Consider the following 23,377-nt stretch of genomic DNA (forward strand, 5'->3'; position numbering starts at 1 on the left):
TTAAACGTTTGTTTCTAGAGTATATATGGGTTAGACCAGTCTATATTTAAAGCAGAAATTATTTTAACATAAGATATTAATATATTCTTTTTTTTTTATTAAATAGATTTGTTTATTTTCCACATTTTAAATTAATTTTTTAGACATACATATGTCAATTTTTTTCTCAGGTGCATATATTCACTTATTTCATTTAACAATATATTTTGTAAAATTATTTTACACTTGCATATACATATACATATACATATATACAATATTATATTTAATACAAATATAATTATCTTATCTATATATGTATTATATTGTTTTTATGTAAATATATGTTGCCACATTATATTTTTTTGTTCATTTTATTTTAAGTAAATTATATATTACATTAATTTTTATAACATTTTTACAACTAATAATATTTTATAAGTATATTTATATATATTGGTAGATTTCTTTGTATATATAAATTTTATGTATTTTAAGGTTAATTTATTACTGTCGTTCATTTTTCCAAATTTTTATATTTTTAGCTTTTTCCAATATATTAACAATTTATTTGTAGTAATTTTCATTCAGTTTAGATTAGTTTATCGTAATAGTGAGGCCGGCGTCCCATGGAGCGGATTACGCGGAAGCGGAACCAGCGGATCGCCAATCACGGAATCGTTCCGATGGAGCTCATCAATAAGTTCTATCGGAACGATTCCGTGATTGGCGATCCGCTGGTTCCGCTTCCGCATAATCCGCTCCATGGGACGCCTACCTGAGTGTGACAGAACGGAAAATAAAGGATGAAAAGAGAGAGAAGTTTAAATGGCGATACTGGGCAACTTAACTATTTCGCACATGCGCACTCCGTTTTGGTCCTCACTGACATCAAAAGTGCCGACAGAAAGTTGCGCTACTATATATACTGTGGCCTGGCGCCAAACGCCCACGCAAGGAGGCCGCCTCTGACAACAAGCGTCGTCGGCTTTTGCCAGCGAGACCACAGCCTCAGGAGGTACCACAAGAAACGTCCCTTCAACCTCCGGTTCCTGATACAACAATATCAGAACCGGAGTTGGAGCTTCACCCATCAGCCGATCAGCTTCTCGTCAGACGACGGAAGTCCCAGGCGACCCAGGACCATGAGGTGTTTAACTTTAAGAAGGAGGACAGAGGCGACGACCAGGTCCGTTGAGATCCAGACGGAGAAGTGGCTTACTGCATGGACACAGGAGTTGACCACCCAGACGGAGGAGACCGGCCATAAACAGATCCAGGACCAGAGCACGCAGACGCGTAAACGCGGAGGTCGTCGGAAATACGTGCCCTTAGATTATTTACAGAAAAACTTACGCGCTTCCACTTGTACAGAAAATAAATCTTTATAATATGTAATCTAAACGTGTGAATCATTAGCGGACCTTGCGACAATCTTACATCCTTACTCTCCCACGAAAGCGAATTGTAGTAAGTATCCTACAAATTTTTATATTAATTTTTTTAAATTTAATCAAAATTAATATTGGACGCTAGTGATGAAAATAAACTTTGTAACGGTAAAAATAATTTCGACGTAACTAGCAATTTTATTCAATAAATTCACGGCGTTTTGACTATTTAATTGTGATCCTTATCAAGTGAGAATTCTATAACACAATATTTCACAATAGTTTTTAACAATGTTGTGACATACAAAAACATATTTAAATATTAAATTATAACAACAAACATACCCATCAATTAAAATGCTATTAACATAACTTAAAACTGATCTTATTTAAAATTAATAGTTAAAAGAAGAACACTTCTCATCTCCATGATGTTTCGTCAACGACTGAGTTTGAAACGCACCACTAAACAATCTTTATTATTTTGTCGTAAATATTTGTCAAATTCTCAGTGTCTTTCTGTAGATTAACAGTATTATTATGCTTCTTTAAGAAGAACATTTCAGCAATCTCTCTCTTTCTTACATGTTTTTCATTGTGCAAAATGGTCGGTGATTTCCAAATAAAATCATGTCCAAATTCAGATCTGTGTTTATTTACAACCAAATGATTAGACTCATGTAATTTAATATTGCTAGTATGTTCCTTCACTCTAGTGCACTCTAGCATAAATGTCTGTGCATAAGTGTTAATAATAATCAAGTTAGATTGTTAAATTTGGAGATTAAAGATTTGAACACGAACCTAAATTTCATTTAGTGTAAGATTGCTAATATAGAGAAAAAACTGTTTGATTTCTTGCCTTATGAGGTGGTAAATCAGTTTTTTTGTTAAAATAAACAACGATTAAATAATTTTAAGTATAAAATAAAAAGTAGGATAATTGTAAACAAAGAAGGGCTATAAGAGCTATTAAACATAACAAGTTGTCAGTTGATATTAAAAAATATAAAAAAAACTTCATTTGAACGTAGCAAGAAATAAATAAGAAGTGATCATTTATTCGCATTTTAACGAAATAATATATACATAAGAAATACACATTAGAGCGAACGTTTCGGCTGACATTTCGAGCCTTCCTCAGCGCAATACAAATATTATATAAATTGAAATGTAATATTGAACATTAAAGACGGCAATTAACGATGTCAAGATAATAAAAAGTCAGTTTTTTGTCTCATTACATATGTTTCTAAATAAGTCATCGCGTGTGACAAGTGCAAATTTTTTGATACATACTGAGATCGAGCAACAGTGCCATGTAATCACTGTGTATAGGCCTCCTGATTTATTGGTCAAGGGAGATATCTTGATTGAATCGTCATATTGAAATGTTGTTAGACATTAAATGGAGATCTAAATAAATAATATTCAATTATTCACTATACTTTTGAAAAATAACATGCACTGTACACTCACTCAAACAAAATTGGCGATTATTTTATAGAAGTTATAAGTATCAGACGCGAGATCTCATGGACACAGTTTTTTCAAAAACAAAAGTTTACTAAAGACAGAACGTCTTTACCGTCTCAACTCCCAATCCCAAATGAGGCAGTGACTCGGTGTTTCACCTTTATTATACATATCAAGGTCTGTTTACAAACCCTGGTAATTTTGGTAAAGAATCTATAATATTATTGTATATATCAGGCAAAAATTCAGTGTCGTTTTGTAGATTCAACTATAAAAAGACAAACTAATGGATTGAATCTACAAAACGACACTGAATTTTTGCCTGATATATACAATAATATTATAGATTCTTTACCAAAATTACCAGGGTTTGTAAACAGACCTTGATATGTATAATAAAGGTGAAACACCGAGTCACTGCCTCATTTGGGATTGGGAGTTGAGACGGTAAAGACGTTCTGTCTTTAGTAAACTTTTGTTTTTGAAAAAACTGTGTCTATGAGATCTCGCGTCTGATACTTGTAACTTCTATAAAATAATCGCCAATTTTGTTTGAGTGAGTGTACAGTGCATGTTATTTTTCAAAAGTATAGTGAATAATTGAATATTATTTATTTAGATCTCCATTTAATGTCTAACAACATTTCAATATGACGATTCAATCAAGATATCTCCCTTAACCAATAAATCAGGAGGCCTATACACAGTGATTACATGGCACTGTCGCTCGATCTCAGTATGTATCAAAAAATTTGCACTTGTCACACGCGATGACTTATTTAGAAACATATGTAATGAGACAAAAAACTGACTTTTTATTATCTTGACATCGTTTATTGCCGTCTTTAATGTTCAATATTACATTTCAATTTATATAATATTTGTATTGCGCTGAGGAAGGCTCGAAATGTCAGCCGAAACGTTCGCTCTAATGTGTATTTCTTATGTATATATTATTTCGTTAAAATGCGAATAAATGATCACTTCTTATTTATTTCTTGCTACGTTCAAATGAAGTTTTTTTATATTTTTTAATATCAACTGACAACTTGTTATGTTTAATAGCTCTTATAGCCCTTCTTTGTTTACAATTATTAATTTAACAGAGCTAATTACTAATTTTATTTAAAAAGTAGGATGATAAAAAAGTTTAATAGGATGAAACAAAAACAATTTATTTTCAAATCCGTTGGCAACTGTTGACAATTCTAAATGGTTAATAAATATTAGCTCTAAAGTGTTACCGGATACTGTATCTAAACTCTTAAGTTTAGGCGACACGTTTGCATTGCCGATTCAATGCTCAGATAATGACCGACTAAATTATACCGTTAAAGTTATAAAGAATTTCGAATCAAATTGTCGTTATATCCCTGAGGATGCTTTGAAAACAACTAGAATATCTATTGCCAATTCACTACAAAGATTTTTTTCCAAAAGTAAACATATTAACTATTGTGACAAATTTATTCAGAATGCTTTTAATATTTCTAACAAATATTTACAGAATAATAAAGATTTGATTTTTACCAAGGCTGATAAAGGACAAATTACAGTAGTTATGGACAAAAATAACTATGTGACTAACATGGAAATATTGTTAAATGATTCGATGGCATACAAAAAATTAAATAAAAATCCGATTAAACGTCTGACGAATAAACTTCACACGTTAGTAAAGTCGTGGCATAATAATGAGATCATTGATGATCAAACATATAAATTTTTGAATTGCACGAATGGTAATCTATCACAGTGTTATGGACTCCCAAAGGTCCATAAAAACGGTTACCCATTGAGAATCATTGTGTCATCGTTGGATAGTCCCTTTTATAATATCGCCAGTTACATTCATAATATATTAGTTAAATCTGTTAAGAAACCGAATTCAAATATTAAAGATGGACGTTTGTGAATATTATTAAGAACACAAGGGTCAATGATGATGACGTAATGATGTCTCTGGATGTTTGTTCATTATTTACGAATATTTCAAAAGATTTAGTTTTTTTCTGCAATTGAGAATCGTTGGAGTGATATAAGATTAATAACCAAATTTAATTTACAACAGTTTCTATACCCTGTTGATGTAATACTTACTTCAACGAGTTTTCAATTTAATGAGCAGTACTATGAACAGATTTATGGAAGCCCCATGGGATCCCCTCTATCACTGATATTAGCTGACTTACAAGGGGACACTACACTCAGTACATCGAGAATCGGGATGCCAATTTTTTTGGTGATTCTAGAGGTCAAAAAAAGGTATACGTGTTTCGGCGTTTTGTCGAATGCTCCATAGTTTTCGAGTAAAAAATTTTTTAAAAATCGTAAAGTGCAGCAGCGATTAAGAGCTAACTCGTAGGTCGCAAGTTCGAGTCCGTGTCTCGTTACTTTTTTTTGTTTTATTTTGCTAGCTTTGAAAAAGTGTCGTTGTTTAAATATATTTATTTATTTATTTAATTAAATTATTACGTTAAAAATATTTTTCAAATATTTTGTCTTTATATCTTATTTTTATTTAAATTATATTTGTCATTTATTATATATTATATATATGTATATGTATATATTATTTAAATTTTATTTATATTTTGCAATTTTATTATTTTCAATACTATCTGCGTTTGCTCAATTTGTTTGTTTTATTTATTTCAAACACATATTCGGTAAATATTTTCAAAAGAATTATTAGTTTAATTAATTGTATACAGTACAAATACATTGGGAAAGAGAAATAAGAAGAGATAAGAATTTGTTTACAAATTTTATTTACTGATTAACACTTGTTACAGAACATTTACTAGGGTGATATACATCGTAAAAACAGTTGAAACAAATAAATCGGCGACAATTTGCGCAATAAATAAGAGAAAGTTCCCCACATGTACATTTATTTTTTCTTACTTCCGGTGGAAAGCAGATCTGATTAACGTTCGCGAATACGTTTCTCATCAGAATTAATTTTGACGCAAACCACGCGTATTCAATCATTTCATTAAATAAGTTTGAAGAAAGTTGCGAGTGAATTAATGAGTGTATTTTGATAGCATCTTTGCGCAAAGAGAGCTGTCGGTTACTTTGCAGAACTTCCACAGAATTTTGAATTCTTTTGATGAAATTTTTCACCTGCCGAAAAAAATACACGTCACATGGTTGGCAGTATGGCGTACAGTGTGGAGGAATAATTTCCACTGTTGAAGTACAATTGCCTTCATTATCAGTAAAGACACTGTTGAAGTGTGCTGTGTCTGTTTGTCCTCCCCACGAATCCAAAATGAGCAGGAACTCTTTTTGATTGCAATAGGGTTTGATGATGTAATTGACGAATTCATCAAAGTGGGCTTTCGTCAATTTTCCTGATTTCGAGGCGGTAATATGTTCATTGCCATATATTTCTGATATCATTTTGATCGTCTCCGAGACACGAGGCCCAAACGTTCCCTTCGGTTTCTGCATACACAAAAATACTTGTGGCAAAATTTTTCCTGAAGCAGTTATTACATATTGGGCCGTATATGAATGCGTAATTTTATTAAAATCTCTTAAAAAAGCTTCTGTAGTTTTTTCGCCTTTATCGGAGTGAATTTGTCGCACATCAGCGCGGTACTCGCAACCAGTTTGATCAGTGTTTATAATGAAGTCCCTTTGAAATTTTACAATTTGTTTAGCGATGCGATTTTGAAATATTTTCGCTTTATTTAATATTTGTGATATATCTAATGCATCTTTCGATTTAATGTATTGCGTTACTTTTCTTTGCCGAATCCTAAATGTTGATTTAAATTTGATTGCCCATGACTCGGATGCTGCAAACTCGAAATTTTCAAATTGCACTGCTGCTTGGGAAGCCCATTCTCTCAACATCCTTGTTGTTACTGGCTTCTTTTCCTTCCTGGCTTCTCGAAAACGATCAAAAGTCCATTTGTTTATTGTATCATATTTTTTTGCATTGCCACCACCACACTTGATGTGTCGACGCCATGCAGTTAACTGACTTTTACTTTTAAGCGCTCTTCCTCCACGTTCATGAATGGTCTTCAAATTCCACTTGGGGTGTTCTCTTACCATATTGACGATTTTTATTTTTGTTTCTAATGGGATGAAATTCACAATCTTTTGCTTCTTTTTTTCCGGTTCGTAATCACTTTCTTCTTGCAAGAGAACTGACGTACTGGATAAATATGTGCTACAAGTATCTGCTTCCTCCGGTGATGAATTGCATGGTTCCGGTTCTTTTAATTCGTCTGTCGAAACATCTTCTTCCGGAAGAAAAAGATTGTGATCTTCGTAAAAATCGAAGTCCTTCATAACATTAATACAAGCTTCGGCCATTTTCTTCCCCAGTAATATTGCTTTATTGCTAGTAATGATATCATTTGGAGTTTCTTCACAAATTTTTAAGGATTTTAACGTATTAGCACAAACTTTTAAACCGTCCGTAATGTCTTGTTTTACATAAGATGTCATAAATAAAAAGTCTTCATGAGTACTATTTCCGCTAGTAGATGGTTCATAAATGGTATTAATTTTAATTTCGGACATTTTGGAAATTTACTTTATTTATTCAACAAATATAATCTTCACTGCAGCCGTTTGCAATCATGTATGGCGTTGCTGATAATATAAATTCTAATATTGTAAGGTTAGAAGCATACACAAGAAAACTAGTGTGTTAAAACAATAGAAATAAATTCTATTGTTTTAACACACTATTTTTCTTGTGTACGTTTCTAACCTTACAATATTAGAATTTATATTATATATTCTATTCTAAAACCTGTATAACTATCGTTTGATCGACGAAAAGATTTCAACAGTTACTCTCCAAAAGTTCCGAAATCACTTATGATATTTAAATCCAGAATGTGCTGCAATTTTGTTTTTCGACGAGTCATTGTCACTTGAGATTAAAAGAAAAATGGTATTAAAATTAGATCCTATAGAAGATATTGATAATTGTTATCCAAAACGGATACAAATGAATCACGACGACATTGTCAGTTTCTGTGGAAAGCAAATGGATTACTTTACCACCCCTCAATCGAGAAATTTCTTTCTCAGATTTGAAATTAATGACGAATTTTTAAAGATAGATCCAGCTCTTTGGGACCAGAATGCAAATTATCAACGAGGCTTGAATATTGTGAAGCATTTGAAGGTAGTAAATGACGTGGCAGAAAGAGGAGTTTGTTTTCTGAATACAACGATCTTTTGATGAGAAACAAAGACCAAAAAATGTTCGTGTTACAAATTGTCTCTGAATACCGAAAAATGTTTCCTAATGCAAAAAAAAAGATAATTATGAAACATTTTTAATTTTGTATGATCGACTTTCTTTTTATACTTTAAATAAATACAATTATACAGTACAATAATATTTTTTGAAACTTTACTTTTAATTTTTTAGATTTTTTAAAATTTCTTAATCATTGATTATTGATTTCCTCGGTTTTCTAAAAAAAATTATCTAAAATTTGCACTTAATTATTGAGCACTGGACTGAAATTTTCTACACATCTTTTTCCTATATAATCGAAAATAACGACGATTTAAAGTTCAAGGAAGATTCAAAAAAATATAAAAAAAGTCGTTATATATTTGAAAAATGGATAAAAAATAATTAATTGAATTACAAACACCTACGACTCGTGCGGAATAGCCCACATAAGATTTTTGACTATCTTTTATGAAAAAATAAATAATTTTGTTCACTACTTTTGTAGCTGACTCCATCTAGAACTGAAGTAAATTAAATAATTTTTCAAATTATATAAAATATAATATAAATAATATTTAAATAACATATAAATGAATAAATAAATGAATTGATATAAGAATATAACATAACACGTGTAAACAGGGAGACTCAAAGCTGAAAATAAAAATCTGAAAAAATTAGAGAATGATTTTTTCTACATTTGGAGCTGATTTATGACCATCCAACATGATGTTCAATTTAACGACCACCCTAGTATACATGTTTCTGTATCCGTACTATAACCATAGAACATAGATATAGAAAAGGAATAGCAGACTGAAATGTGTCCGGTGGAATTGAGAAAAAAAATCATTGCTTTTCTCTCACTGGTTACTGCTCGAAAATGCGCATGCGTGTCATTTACTGACGCACACAAGTATCATGTGTGTACATATACAAATCAATCATGTATATGTTTTAATGAATAAATCATGAAAAAATTAGATAATAAATACATAAATAAATAAATAATAAAATGCATGAGTCAAGAAATGAATAAAAATAACCTAATAAATGATAACGAGTCAGAATAAATAAATATTAATATATTAATCGATTTTTACTCACCGTAAATAGGAAACTGATTTATCATTTTTACAACATAAAATACAATGAAAGCCGATCTTGCTTGAATTTTGACAATGTATGTATGTTTGCAAATGAGCATGTTTTTTAATTAATTGTAAAATTTATCTACGAAATGAATGTTTCAACATGTGGCTAATATATAACCTTATTATTTTCTCGATCGGCTATGCAAATGTAAGCCGCCGCGCATGCGTACTTTTGAGCAGTAACCAGTGAGAGAGAGGCAACGATAATTTACTTTCTCACTTCCTCCGAACATCTTTTTCTGTTGAGAACAAAACCAATTCCTTTTCCATATCTATATGTTCTAAGACTATAACAGAATAGTATATTTGGTTCTTCTGTTTGTAAAGATTCTGAAGGGTCTGTTTGAATACCAATTTATCGAGTATTTGGTTCAATATCTACATTATTTATAGCAAAAGTGTCAAAATTATTTAATGCTGGAAAATTTACTTGAATACTTCTGTTTTTTGTTCGTTCAAATTGTTTCATACGAGCTTCAGATGTTCTCTTATCTTTGTCCGAAAAAATAGAAGGTAAAAAAGCTGGATTATTAGGATTATTGGACTTTTTTCCACCAATAAAATGCATACTACATATTTTTTAATTTTTACTTGATGTCCACGGCTTGCCATCTTTCAATTAATAAACCGAGAAGAATTAAGCATAAACAAAAAACCGAGTCAATAATATAATTGTATAGCGGTCCGCAAGCAACGGAGAAAGCGCACGAAAAAAGAGACAAGCTATCACGTTTTTTCGGTTTAAGATTCGCATTCTGTTCGCGTCGACTAGCCAAACGGAAAAAACCCCGCGGTCGCTCGAGAGGAGATTCTTATAGGCATTGATTTCGAAAATATTCGCGAAAGTTTAGAATATTTGATAGTTTGGTTGAGGACAAGAGAACGTGTAATGTAATTGTTTATTATCCGCGCAACATCTTATATTTGTTATTAGTATAACCATTTTTTGTCTCCTTTTGCGCGACCGCGGTGTTTATTGTTTGCCGTTTAATACGAGATAGCGCGAATGCTTATTTTCCTAAGGCGCGGGGTAACCGTATACTCCTGTGGCAAAGCGCTAATTTATTAGAATACATTTTTTATATTTTTTTTGCATGATGCACGTGGCATGAAAATGATGCATAAAATTCCTAATGAATTTGCTTTACAGGTATTAGATTTTGATCGTTCAATTTTTGAACATTCCGCCCGCCTTGCAGGAGTATACTTGCAACCTGCAACTGTAATCTTCGCGCGATAGTGGGAGCACATGTCTTTTCACGCACTCGCAAAGTACGAGTACGTGGCGTGCACGTGTTGTCGCGGATTTCGTGAACGGGAAGGAATGCGGAGCCGATTAGTTGTTTGCGAGATTCGCGGCTGTTCGTATCGAACAGCTTAGTCAACCGAGTAAAAACCGCGACAGATAGTGACTTCAGTTTCGGCGTGCAGTTATAATACTAGTGAGCGATGCGCAAGTAGATGTATAAATGTGATGGAAAAGTGAGACAAAGACAAGTGATCCGAGTGAAAGAACAAAGTATTAGTGAGGTGCCGTGTCGCTTCGGTTCTCAGATGCTTCTTCCTCGCCGTCGGATAGAAACACCAGCTTGCTCACCGGGCGCGTTAAAACGGTGGTCGCGGTGTGAATCTCGACGACGCGCCGTCAAAGCCGGGATGCAATTTCGTGATGCGAGCTAATAGCCATCGCGATGGTGGAGTGATCTAATTCCGGATCAAGTAGAGACGACCGACGTAAGCTTCCTGGCTGACTCGGGACTATTTTGGCCGATGAGCCAGCGTGTGTAGGTATTTGCTGGACCACCGGGACCAGAAATGATCCTTCATCTGTTGCAGGAGCTGCCACCGGGAGAGACGGCTCTCGATCAAGCGACGGCTCAGGGACGGCGAAGTCCTTCCCGGTCAACGGCTGCAGCGGTCGGGAGTTGAGGCAGGCCTCAAACTGTGCTACAGGGTAGCCATCTCCTCGTAGGTGAGGATAGCTTCACCGATCACTCTGCGAAGGTGGTGCTTCATGGACTTGACGGCGGCCTCCCAGATGCCGCCGAAGTTAGACGCTGCCGGCGGATTAAAGCGCCACTGGATGCGCTCTTGTGCTGCGTAGGTTGCTATGTAGCGTCTTTCAGCAGTGGCGGCGGAAAACAAGTCCCGGAGCTGAGAGTCGGCGCCCACAATGTTAGTGCCGCAATCGCTGTACAGCGCGACACAAACCTCTCCGCGCAACGAACCGACGTAAGGCGACCAGGAAAGCGTCAGCAGTATAATCCAACGCGACGTCAAGGTGGATCGTTCTGGAACCTAAACAGACGAAGACGACTATGAAAGCTTTAGATGCTTTGTGTTCACGGCTCTTGGAGGATCTCAGCCAGACGGCCCGGCGTAGTCGAGGTCGGTATGTAGAAACGGCCGTCCTGGAGTCTCTCTGGGGGCAGGAAGGTCTCCCATGAGCAGTTGTGAAATCGCCGCCCGCCATCGCTGGCACTTCACACAGTGGTGTAGATAGCCTTTGACTAGCGCACGGCCACGAGGTATCCAGTACTCCTGGCGGATGAAACACAATGTCAGTTGGATACCGCCGTGCAGAGTCCGTTGATAATGAGCATCGATGACCAGGTGGGTGTAGCATGACGAACTCGGTAATTTTATTGCATGATTAGCATCGAACGGCATCTGAGAGTGCCGCAGTCGCCCACCGACGCGGAAAATTCTTGCCTTGTCTATGAATGGATTGAGTCGGGAGAGAGAACTTTACGCGGGTCTCTTTCCTCGCACTGAATTTATATCTTTCTTGAATTTTGAAGTTTGTATTATGTGCAGCTAGTGGAGTAGGGCCTCCCGCAGCTTGTCAGCGTCTATCTCGTTGCAGTTGGTGTTGCGGCGTGGTCACTGTCGGCGTACTCTCGACTACCGAAGACACCAGGCGGTGATGCAAAGCAGTCGCAGCAAGGGAGAATAGCGGAGTAGTAGCTCAGGCTCTTCGAGAAATCCTTGCTGTTGGTCGTCCAAGGGCTGTTCTCCTCTCGAAGCCAGGAAGATCTGTGCCATCAGAGCGGATGCTCCACTAGTTCTCCCGGAAAGACCTTTCGGGAGGCGCAATCGGCGGGGTTGTTACGGTCTAGAACATGATGCCAAAGAGCGTCCGGGAGCGAAGTTTGAATTTCACTAACCCGGTTGACCACGAAAGTGTTCCACAAAGACGGATGTCCACGAATTCAACTCAGAGTCACCGTTGAATCGGAAAGGTGAAAAGGCGCCTTTTCAGCTCCGATGTAAGGCAAACATTGAATGATTAACCCAGGAGAGTGGTTACCAGGAGAGTGGCGGCAAACAGCTCTAACCGTGGTAATGATATCTGCTTCAACGGCGCAACCTTGGTTTTTGCAGCAACCAACGTGATCTCATTTTCGCCTTCTCTGTCTGTTTTTAGGTACACGACAGCGGCGTAGACGCGAACCAAGGCGTCAGCGAAGCCGTGGACCTCCAGCCGACTACCAGCGGGTCCTCCGCCCAACCAGCGCGGCACATGCAGTTTCTCCAAGTAAGGTAGTTCCGCTTGGAATCGTAGCCAGCTTCTCACGTCGTTGTCCGGCAGCGAGGTATCCCAATCGATGCCGAGTAGCCAGGTTAACTGAATCAAGATCTTGGCAAGAACTGTAATTGGTGATAGTCAGCCCAGTAGATCGAACAGTTTGGCCGTCAACGAAAGAACTGAGCGCTTCGTGAACGTGGAGAGCGAGATCTGGCTAGTGGCGAAAGAGAAGCGATCGTCGCAGGGTTGCCAGCGCCTCCAGTGTTGGATGACTTTCCCCAGATAACCACCTTCTTAAATCCTGTTGAAGGCAGTCCTCGGTGGGTAAAATATCCAGCAGTTTAGTGTAATTAGCCGACCATTTCTTCAGTGCGAAGCCACCAGCCCCGCAGATCCGGATGAGTTGCTGCAATATCTCTTGAGCTTCCGAGAGAGAGGTGGCTCCAGACAGGATGTCGTCCATGTAGACGTATGATCGAAGAACAGCGGCCTTGGCGGGAGACTGATGATCCTCGTCGTCAGCGAGTTGACGAAGAGTGCGGATAGCGAGATACGGTGCGCAGGACAGGCTGTAAGTAACGGTCATCAACCAATACTCCTTGACGACGTGATCGTGATCGTGATCCAGAGTATCCGTTGCAGGTCTTGATCGTCGGCGTGTACTAGAATCTGTCAGTACATCTTCTCGATGTCGGTCGCAAAGACGTAGCGATGCCGTCGCCATCTCAGCAGGATGTCCGCCAAAGTAGGAAGCAGGTTGGGTCCCGTCAGCAGAAACCGATTGAGCCAGTCTCCGTTTGGCAAAGAGCAGGAGCCGTTGAAGACCACTCTTAGCTTTGTAGTGGTGCTGCTCTCGCGTAGTACGCCGCAATGCGGCAAGTAGCAGGCACGACGAGATGAACCAACAGACAAGAGCGGAACCGGCTTCATGTGATTCAGGTCTAAGTATTGGGTCATGAACTTGACGTATTTCTGGCGAAAGTTGCCTTTTTTTGAGATATTGTTGATAACATGTTGCAGTGCTCTACTGGTGGCGCGTCGAGTGACTGAGAGGTCCGGAAGAGGCTCGATCGTCGGGAAGCGCACTATATAACGGCCGTCAACTGTGCGGGAGTGTTTTTCGCACTTTTTGTCCTCCTGGGAAAAGAGTTGGGGAGGACCTTGAAACTCCTCCTGTTCCCAGAAGCGCCGCACCAGTCTGGTTAAATCGTCTTCAATCTGGCAGTGAAAAGTGTTGACGCTATGTTCCGTAGCCGCCTCGCCGATATTCCCGGAAAGTATTCAACCCAGTGTGGTTAGCTGGGCGATGGACTGACAAGATCTTTCTTTTTTCAGCCCCTGGCAGATGATGGAGACGTAGACGTTAGCACCAAGAAGAAGGCCCACAGGATCCGCGAAGCGGTAGTCGGGGTCTGCGTTGGGTTCTTCTCCGTTGTATCTACCCGCGAAGATAGTGAGCTTGGGCAGTACCAGAGCCTCGACGAAGATGTAAGAGCTTCCGCCGAGTGACTGCAGGGTAAGTCTAACTTTACCCTTAGAAACGCCAGTCTTTTTCCTGTCGACGCCGAAAATTAAGATGAAAGCGGAGGTTCTCCGCAGCTTGAGTTGTTATATTAGGCGTTCCGACACGACTCTGAGCCTTGGTCAACGAGGGCACGAGCTGGATGCCAGGAGCCGTGCCGATCGAGCACGCGTACGCGTGCAGTCGCGAGAAGCACGGCATTCGGCGCCAATAGAGATTGTTGGGCAACGTGCGACGTTCTGACCGTCTCGTGGTCGCGGAATGCGTCGTGAAGCGAGGAGTGATGTTTGTTGCCACACACAGAACAGTTCTTCTTAGAGGAGCACTTGTTAGTCTTGTGGCGGCCGAGAAAGTTTGCGCAGAGGCTCTGGTCCACGACGTGCTGCTTGCGAGCTTCTGCCGTCTTCTCTTTGTATTCTTCGCAGAACATCATGAAGTGATCACTCTGACAGATGAAGCATCGATTTCGTGATTTCTCCTTCAGTTCTTGTTCCGCGCGTGATATCTACGCGTCGTCTTGGAATTGCCGTTGCTGTTGCTGGCTGAGCTATCGTTCCTGGCGAGAAACAGCGCTTCCAGTGTATGTAGCTGTCGTTTGATGAAGACTTCTACCGAGGCGTATATCGGCGGATTTGTCGTATGATTGATGTAGCTCTCCTATTCTCGACGAGAGCGATTATCGAGAAGTTTGACGACGAGATGCATGAAGAGGTCTTCCGTTCGATGGGACGATCGATGCTTTTCAGCGAACTGACCGTAGTTTTAATGCCATGGAAGATCCTTCTCAGTTCAGCTGCGGATTTGCCTTTCATACTTGACAACGCCAGGAAGTTGGTTAAATAGTTGCGCGTCAATAATCGCTTATTCTCATAATAGTCACTTAAAGTCTTCCAAGCGATTTCGTAGTTGTCGTCCGCTGAGGTTGCGTATGAGTCCGCGTCTTCTTTTTTACAGCGCTTTAAATAATGCATTTTTTCTACAGGTTTGGCTCTTTCACTGGTTCCTGCCGATGATGGAAGAGTACCCGCAAGGAAGGCCAGTCCTCGTATTTACCGGTGAAGGTCGGCGGCTGGGTCTTTGGAAGTGCGGTCCGAGGTGCTGGGGCTGGTGTACCTGTAGCAGGCGCGCTTTCTGCTTGTTGGTGGAGTTGGAGAGCGCTCTTCAGATCGAGCATGAGGCCTTTATTTTGTAAGTACGCCTCCTCGCCTAACGACGGGATGTCTTGTTTAGCGTACACATCACTTCTTATCTCCTCAAGATGATCCGCCAGCTCATCATTAATCGCGTCGAATTTCTCCCACAGCTTCTCAAGGTTATGAAGCCGGGCCTCCATCGCGCCGAGTGTGATCTTTACTTCGCCAAGTTTCATTAGGTTCTCGTACGCGCGCGAGATTTTGCCGTACAGCCCCGTGGCGTTGGCAATAAGCGTCTTGTGTCCGCTATTTTTTACTCGTTCTGTCTTTCAGGTGCAAAAGTTCCCGCCATTGTTCATTACCGCGTCCGTGAGCACTGAGCGTAGAGGAAGTTCCGGAAGCTCCGGCTTGAAGGACCAAATTAATGTGCAAGACGGAATGCGGATTAAGGAATCGGAAGCTGGTCGGAATAAAGTTCACTTTACACGAGCGCACACGTAACATTAACACAAAAATATTTATTGTACTAACACACCAAAAAAAGTTACACTTAATACACCGAGAAAAAATAACCATGAACGAAAAACCGAGTCGATAATATAATTGTATAGCAGTCCGCAAGCAACGGAAAAAGCGCACGAAAAAAGAGACAAGCTATCACGTTTTTTCGGTTTAAGATTCGCATTCTGTTCGCGTCGACTAGCCAAACGGAAAGAACCCCGCGGTTGCTCGAAAGGAGATTCTTATAGGCACTGATTTCGAGAATATTCGCGAAAGTTTAGAATATTCAATAGTTCGATTGAGGATGAGAGAACGTGTAATGTAATTGTTTATTATCCGCGCAACATCTCATATTTGTTATTAGTATAACCAATTTTTGTTTTTTCTCGCGCAATCGCGGTGTTTATTGTTTGCCGTTTAATACGAGATAGCGTGAGTGCTTATTTTCCTAAAGCGCGGGGTAACCGTATACCTCTGCGGCCGAGCGCTAATTTATTAGAATACATTTTCTATATTTTTTTTGCACGATGCACGTGGCATGAAAATAATGCATAAAATTTCTAATGAATTTGCTTTACAGTTACTAGATTTTGATCGTTCGATTTTCGAACAGCTATGATAAACTTGTCTAAAATTTTGATACTCGTGTAAAAATTGAACAACTTGAGAAAGAGGTTCAAGCTATTTTTTTTCTATAGTCACTTTTTCACGCTTTAATATATAATTATTTTCAATTTGTAGCATTTTTACCAGATTAGGTTGTATTTTTAAATGTATTACAGATATGTTTGTGACATCATTTACTTCAAATTGTTCGCCAAAGTCAAATATTGTGAATTTGTATGGAAACATCTCTTGCATTTTTATTTCTTTAGAATATTTATCTAATTGCTGGTTAGAAAGTTATTTCATACTAATAGTTCATCAGTTTTTGATGTAGTATTTTCCGTATTTATAAAAATGCAAACTGCGACAATGTGTTTGCATTTCCCTTTTCTTGCTTTACAATTATACTATAGAAAAAACTTTTAATAGACGATCTTCATTCAGTTATATGAAAGAAAAGAAAATGTTATTTATATTTAAGATTAAGATCTATATTTAAGATTATTAATTACTATTTATTGCTAATTATTGCTATTTATTGTTATTTTTTATACAATTAAAGAAAGTACTAGAATTTTAACTATATAGATACATATAAATATATTTAATTATATATATCTACCTCTATTTTAATTTAATAAGGTGGTTCATTTATACTAGTTTCACGAATAACAGATCCTTTGACAAATCTATATTCAGGATCAATATTTTCAGAAACATTGAATACATGACTACTCTTTACAAGTCGATTACCTTTTGAAATACTTTTTGATCGAAATCCATCAGATTTTATTGCTCGAAATTTACACTGAATAATAACTATTGTAAATAATAATATTTAATTTGTTATTTATAAGAGACCCAAAAAGTGTACAATTGTCTTGCTCAAATAGCGCTTTTATCGCACTGCTGCAATGCGCATTTAGCATATTTGTACATATTTGGAAGATCATATTCAATTTCATATAGAATGCACTTGCCGTCACTCAACTAAATTCTATTGTCAAGAGGACAACAGAGCAGAATGTATAAATAAGCGAATTTCCATTATATACATAATATTAATTCGCCGAATTTGTATTATGTACATAATTTTGTAACGATGCACTCCCCATTGTTCCTGACCAAACGTCGGAAGGCTGCGCCCGGGAAACACCAGCTGGGCAGTGCAGCAGCGCATATGCGCGCCCCTAATCTTTTTCATTATAGTCGCCGAAGCGACTTTTAATTTGTACCTGGCGCAAGGTACAATACTTATACGTACAGCCGAGCGCGCCCGACGACCAACGGAAACAGCCGAATAACGCCGGCGCCAAGTCCCGTTATAATTTCGAGCGGCCAAATAATCCGCCGCAAATCTAGGCGGTATAAATAGCGCCGCGATCCTAAAAACGAGAATTTCGTTTCCTGATCCCGCCAGGTATAGATCTCCGAAATAGTACACGGGAAAACAGAGGTCGAAAATACTCAGTCTCCGCTGCGAATCTCGCAGCAATTCCAATCGGGTACACGACTTTAAGATTTCTTCAAATCTGCCGGCACGAGATCGAAAATCCTCGGTTTCCCCCGAACATTTTTGAGAACCGACTCTCTTTCTCTCTCTCTCTCTTTTAGCGCCCTGGTTGACGGAGAATATTAGAGCGGCCATGAGGAGCAGGGATGTTGCTAGGAGGAGATGGCGAAAGAAGAAGAGCAATCATCTCTACGAGATTTTCAAACGCCTTACCAATAGGGCCCAACGAATGGTGAGATCTGCTAAGCAGAATTATTATATTGAGGCATTCGCTCGCAAGGATAGCGCCGCCGCTACTTGGAGTAGACTTCGACACTTGAGCCTTGTTGTCGGGGTGAAGGGTGTCAATAAGAGTCTGGTTCTCACTGTCGAAGAGCTGAATAAATTCTTTGTGGATAGTGCTGCAGGGGTCGGCGGGGACGCTGACGGAATAGAGTCCTTCAGTCTTCTTAATGTGGGGTTCGACGAGGGCAATTTTTACTGGAGTTATGTCACACCTTGTGCTATTGGCAAGGCGCTCTCTAGGATAAGATTTAATGCCGTGGGGTCTGACGGTATATCACTCCGTATGATTCGACTGGCGTTGCCTATCATCATGCCGGTGTTGGAGCATGTCTGCAATTACTCATTTACGTGCAGGATCTACCCTGAAGTCTGGAAATCGGCTCTGATTTGTCCTGTTCCTAAGATCAAAAATCCTGTGTTAGCTAACCATTACCGGCCAATTGCGATCCTATCTACTCTGTCGAAGATGCTCGAGCGTGTGGCGTGTGATCAGATCCGTGAATATTTGGAGAGGGAGGGTCTTCTGGATCCTAGGCAGTCGGCATATAGGAGGGGTCATTCGACGCAGACTTGTCTGATTGGTGTGATGGACGAGGTGCGGCGTGCTGCAGATGAGAGGAAGATTACGATATCAATCTTCTTTGATCTTTCAAAGGCGTTCGACAGAGTCCAGCACCATATTTTGGTAAGGAAGCTTAGAGGATTGGGATTCTCTAGTTCCTCGCTCAGTTGGATGCAGTCATACCTTGCAGGACGGTCACAGGCGGTGAGAGATAGAATTGCGGGCGTCACTTCCTTTCGGGCTATGCGTGTAGGGGTCCCCCAGGGATCAGTGCTGGGACCACTGCTGTTTACCCTGTACCTAACGGAGTTCCGTGATGCACTGACACATTGTAAATATAATTTTTATGCGGATGACTTACAGATCTATGCACATTGTGAACCGAGGGACCTTGTTGGGGTAATAGACAAAGTAAATCTGGACATAACCTCTGTCCTCACTTGGGCTGGGACCAATGGTCTTATTTTCAATGCAGCAAAGACGCAAGCTGCTATACTGGGGACGTCAAGATATTTAAACACCATTGATCTAGCTTTATTGCCTAAAATTCGAATTGGTGACGAAACTATTGAATACTCTACGCATATCAAATACCTGGGTGTGACTATAGCCAGTAATTTATCATGGAGCAAGCATGTCACTTCAGTGACTAATAAGATCCGATCGACCCTCTATCGGCTTAAGACCTGCAGAAGACTAACTCCAACAGCTCTTAGGAAAAAATTTGTCATGACCTTAATTCTCCCGTTCATTGACTACTGCTGTGCGGTATTCACTGACATGACGGACGAGCACAGCGTAAGACTGCAGCGAGCATTGAATGCGTGTATAAGATACATATATAATCTTAGATATGATGCCCACATCACGCCCTACTATGCAAGATTGGGCTGGCTAAAAGTAGATGCCAGAAGATCCTACTTCGTGGCATGTCTCACCTATAACATATTACGGACCCAGACGCCAGGTCGACTCTGCGAGAGGTTTGCCTTCAGATCGCAAATAACTTCTCGTGTTACTAGGACCACTGACAGTGCACTCTTGCTGCCTCGTTGTCGTACAGAACTCTATAGGAGATCGTTTGGCTTTGTGTCTGCCAAACTGTGAACTAGCTTTCCTGTCAGTATACGGGACTCTCCTAGTATCGAGATCTTTAGGGGGAGACTCTATGTGTATTTGCTTGGTCGAGTTTGTTACGTTGAATTGTGCTAATGCCGTTGGCTGACTCTCTGGCACGCTGTAGTCTCACACTCAGCGATTAGGTGTAACATTGTTGTAATTATACAATTGCATATTCACACGCTATTATACTTTATGCATGCTTTAAACACATTTTATGTACATGCGCATTCACATATGTTAAATTCTATGCGCCCTGCTATTACCTTGTAATTTGTTAATTTTCTGTATATTCTCTTTGTTCGGGCGCTTGAGGGGAGAAGTCCCAGAGCGTCCGTAATAACATTACGTCTCTCTCTCTCTCTCTCTCTCTCTCTCTCTCTCTCTCTCTCTCTCTCTCTCTCTTTCTCTCTCTCTCTCTCCGCGCGCTTTCTGTCCCCTTCTCTTTTTCCCTTTCTCACTCCATCCCCCACCACACTACCCTTCCTCCCACCTTATTTTATATCCAAAATAATTCTTTGCAAAAATTAATATATATTTTACTAAACTTTGCAAAAATATGTAAAATCTGTACAAAAAGACATCACAGATGTTAAAAAAAGCGTTAAGCGTAATATGTTTTGTAAAAACATTAACAAAAATAATTCTTAACAAAAATGATTAAGAATGGTTTTCTTTCAAAATTATATTTTATATCTTTATTAATAATACAAAAAAGCTTAAAATGTTCGCATTAAAAAATAGTGAAATAAAAAATCACGCTAAGTAAATCAAAATCGTTGTTTTTAAAGTTTATAACCATCAAAAATATTTAATTTTTGCAAAAATTACATGTAACCAAAATAATTCTTTACAAAATTATTTAAAAATTAAATTTATAAATTATAGTTTATCTTTATTAATAAAAAATTATTAAATATTCACACTAATGTAGTGAAATCGAAAAATCGCGACAAATAAATTTAGAAGAATATGTTTAAAAAAATTAAATTTAAAAAAAATACAAGAAACAAATTCACTCATTTAGAAAGGAACTACATCTTGCTAATTGTTTGCTCCATGTTCGTCGTTTAAGCAAAAGAAATAATTCATTACTAATTTTAGCATCTTAAGTCAGATATACATGTATATGTTTATAAATTCTTAACTCTTATTAAAGAACTAACAATAATTTGCAACATTATGTTGTAATTTTTGTATGAATTTGTTTTTTAAATAATTACTGTAGTATAATACCGAGGAAGACCGCGAACGATTAAAACGTTTATTTTATAATGATTGTAATTTTTGCTTAAGTTTTATTATAGAATATAAATATGATGTTTTCTAATCGGCCTAAGAGCCATAGCACGAAAAATTACGAAAATTAATTATTTGGAACTGTATCTCTTGGTACGAGATTACTAAAGTTCCATATATTAATTAACCTCGAACTTACATGTGGAGAAATAGGCGCAAAAAATATAGGTCCGAAAAGTCGCTGAAGCGGGAATTGAACCCGCGTCTTTCACTTTCCGGGCGACTGCTCTTACCACTAAGCTATTCAGACCTTTTCGATCCTATATTCTTCATTTTGTCTTTTTAGTAGATGTTAGTAAATAACGCCGTGATTAGGCCAAACGTGAATAAACTCAGAAATAAATATTTTTATCGGTTCTCAATATAAACAATATAAATATGATGTTTTCTAATTACGGCGTTATTTACTAACATCTACTAAAAAGGTAAAATGAAGAATATAGGATCGAAAGGGTCTTTATAGCTTAGTAGTAAGAGCAGTCGCCCGAAAAGTGAAAGATGCGGGTTCGATTCCCGCTTCAGCGACTTTTTGGACCTATATTTTTCGCGCCTATTTCTCCACATGTAAGTTCGAAGTTAATTAATATATGGAACTTTAGTAATCTCGTACCAAGAGATACAGTTCCGAATAATTAATTTTCGTAATTTTTCGTGCTATGGCTCTTAGGCCGATTAGAAAACATCATATTTATATTGTTTATATTGAGAGCCGATAAAAATATTTATTGCTGAGTTTTATTATAGAATGTTTATAGTTTTCACATAATGTTTAATGTTTAGTATATATATGAATAAATTTTAATTTGACAGAACAACTCTAAGAATTGCTCGATAAGTTGGCCTTCCTATTTCTCATTAGTTGTATATACAATATACGAGCGAAGTTTTGTATTAATTGATATTTAGATTCAAAAAACAAATTTTAAATATTGAAATCAGAGATTTATATAGATTAATCAATTTATTACATGGAAAACTTTACGATATTTCAAGATATGTGGCTAGCAATCTTCCAGTATATATATGAAACAAAATTTTAAAACACCATTTCATTTCGTTTGACAAGTTTCATGATAGACTACATAACAAACATAATAACAAATTTAATTTTCTACTTAAAAGGAAACAAGAGGAATATTTTTAAAATATTAAACCGATTAAACTCAGTTACTCGATCAACAATATAGACACATCGCGATCAATAGTTTTAGTAAACAATAATATAAATAACAAAGACATCGTCATATCTCCAAATAAATTCAGGGACAAACATATTAATCCTTTAACTAGTACTAATAAAAAATGGTTTATTAATTTGACTGACACAATAATTCCTTCCAATGTTACTAACTTATTACAATTTGGGAGTAAATTCGGCCTGCCGTTTAATAATGATAAAAAGTTGGCCATACACGAGTTTATCAAGGATATGGAAGGAAATTCCACCAGTTACAACATCAAAAATTTAAAAACATTGCGCAACAATTTGGTTCCACAACTTTCCAACTTTTTACATGGCAAAACTAAATTTAATTCAATTCATGATGAATTGATTTGTATGCATAAATACACAAGGAAATTTTGCCATAATAATCCTGATATTTTCTTTACAAGGGCCGATAAGGGTAATGTAACAGTCGCGATGACAAAAAAATATTACACGGATAAGATGGAGGGCTTACTTGATGACAATAGCACCTATTCTATCATAAAAAAGAATCCATCCTCTAGAATAGAAAAGGAACTAAACAATACTCTTAAAAAATGGCAAAAAAAGGGTACATTTCCAATAAAGAATATTTTTCACTACGTTCCAGCGACTCCCTTCTTCCAAAATGTTATGGTCTCCCAAAAATACACAAGGAGAATACTCCATTTAGAATTATTGTGTCATCAATTAATGCCACGCTATACTCGATTGCCACATTAAACGGTATATTTTTACATAAAATTATATCAAATGGTATTCCTACGGTAAAAAGCAATGTAAATAACAGTTTTGAATTATATAGCAAACTAGCGGGTAAAAAAGTTAGTACGGAAGATATTCTTATATTGTTAGACGTGGTTTCACTCTTCACTAACAT

At 37.7% G+C, this 23,377-nt stretch overlaps 1 protein-coding gene across 1 annotated transcript; it reads right to left on the minus strand.

Moving 5' to 3' along the window:
• Positions 1 to 5,618: 5,618 nt before the first annotated feature.
• On the minus strand, positions 5,619 to 6,305 carry LOC146724831 (uncharacterized). Its single transcript, XM_085489073.1, has one exon. The coding sequence runs from the start codon at positions 6,303 to 6,305 to the stop codon at positions 5,619 to 5,621; it is 687 nt and encodes a 228-aa protein (XP_085345199.1).
• Between the last annotated feature and the right edge of the window lie 17,072 nt (positions 6,306 to 23,377).

This window comes from Nylanderia fulva, unplaced genomic scaffold (genome assembly GCF_048542155.1).
Source record: "Nylanderia fulva isolate GAGA-0341 unplaced genomic scaffold, ASM4854215v1 Scaffold114, whole genome shotgun sequence".
Classification (NCBI taxonomy): domain Eukaryota; kingdom Metazoa; phylum Arthropoda; class Insecta; order Hymenoptera; family Formicidae; genus Nylanderia; species Nylanderia fulva.

Excerpts from the sequence above, each read along its gene's own strand:
- LOC146724831 (XM_085489073.1), bottom strand. The coding sequence starts at position 6,305 with ATGCAGAAACCGAAGGGAACGTTTGGGCCTCGTGTCTCGGAGACGATC.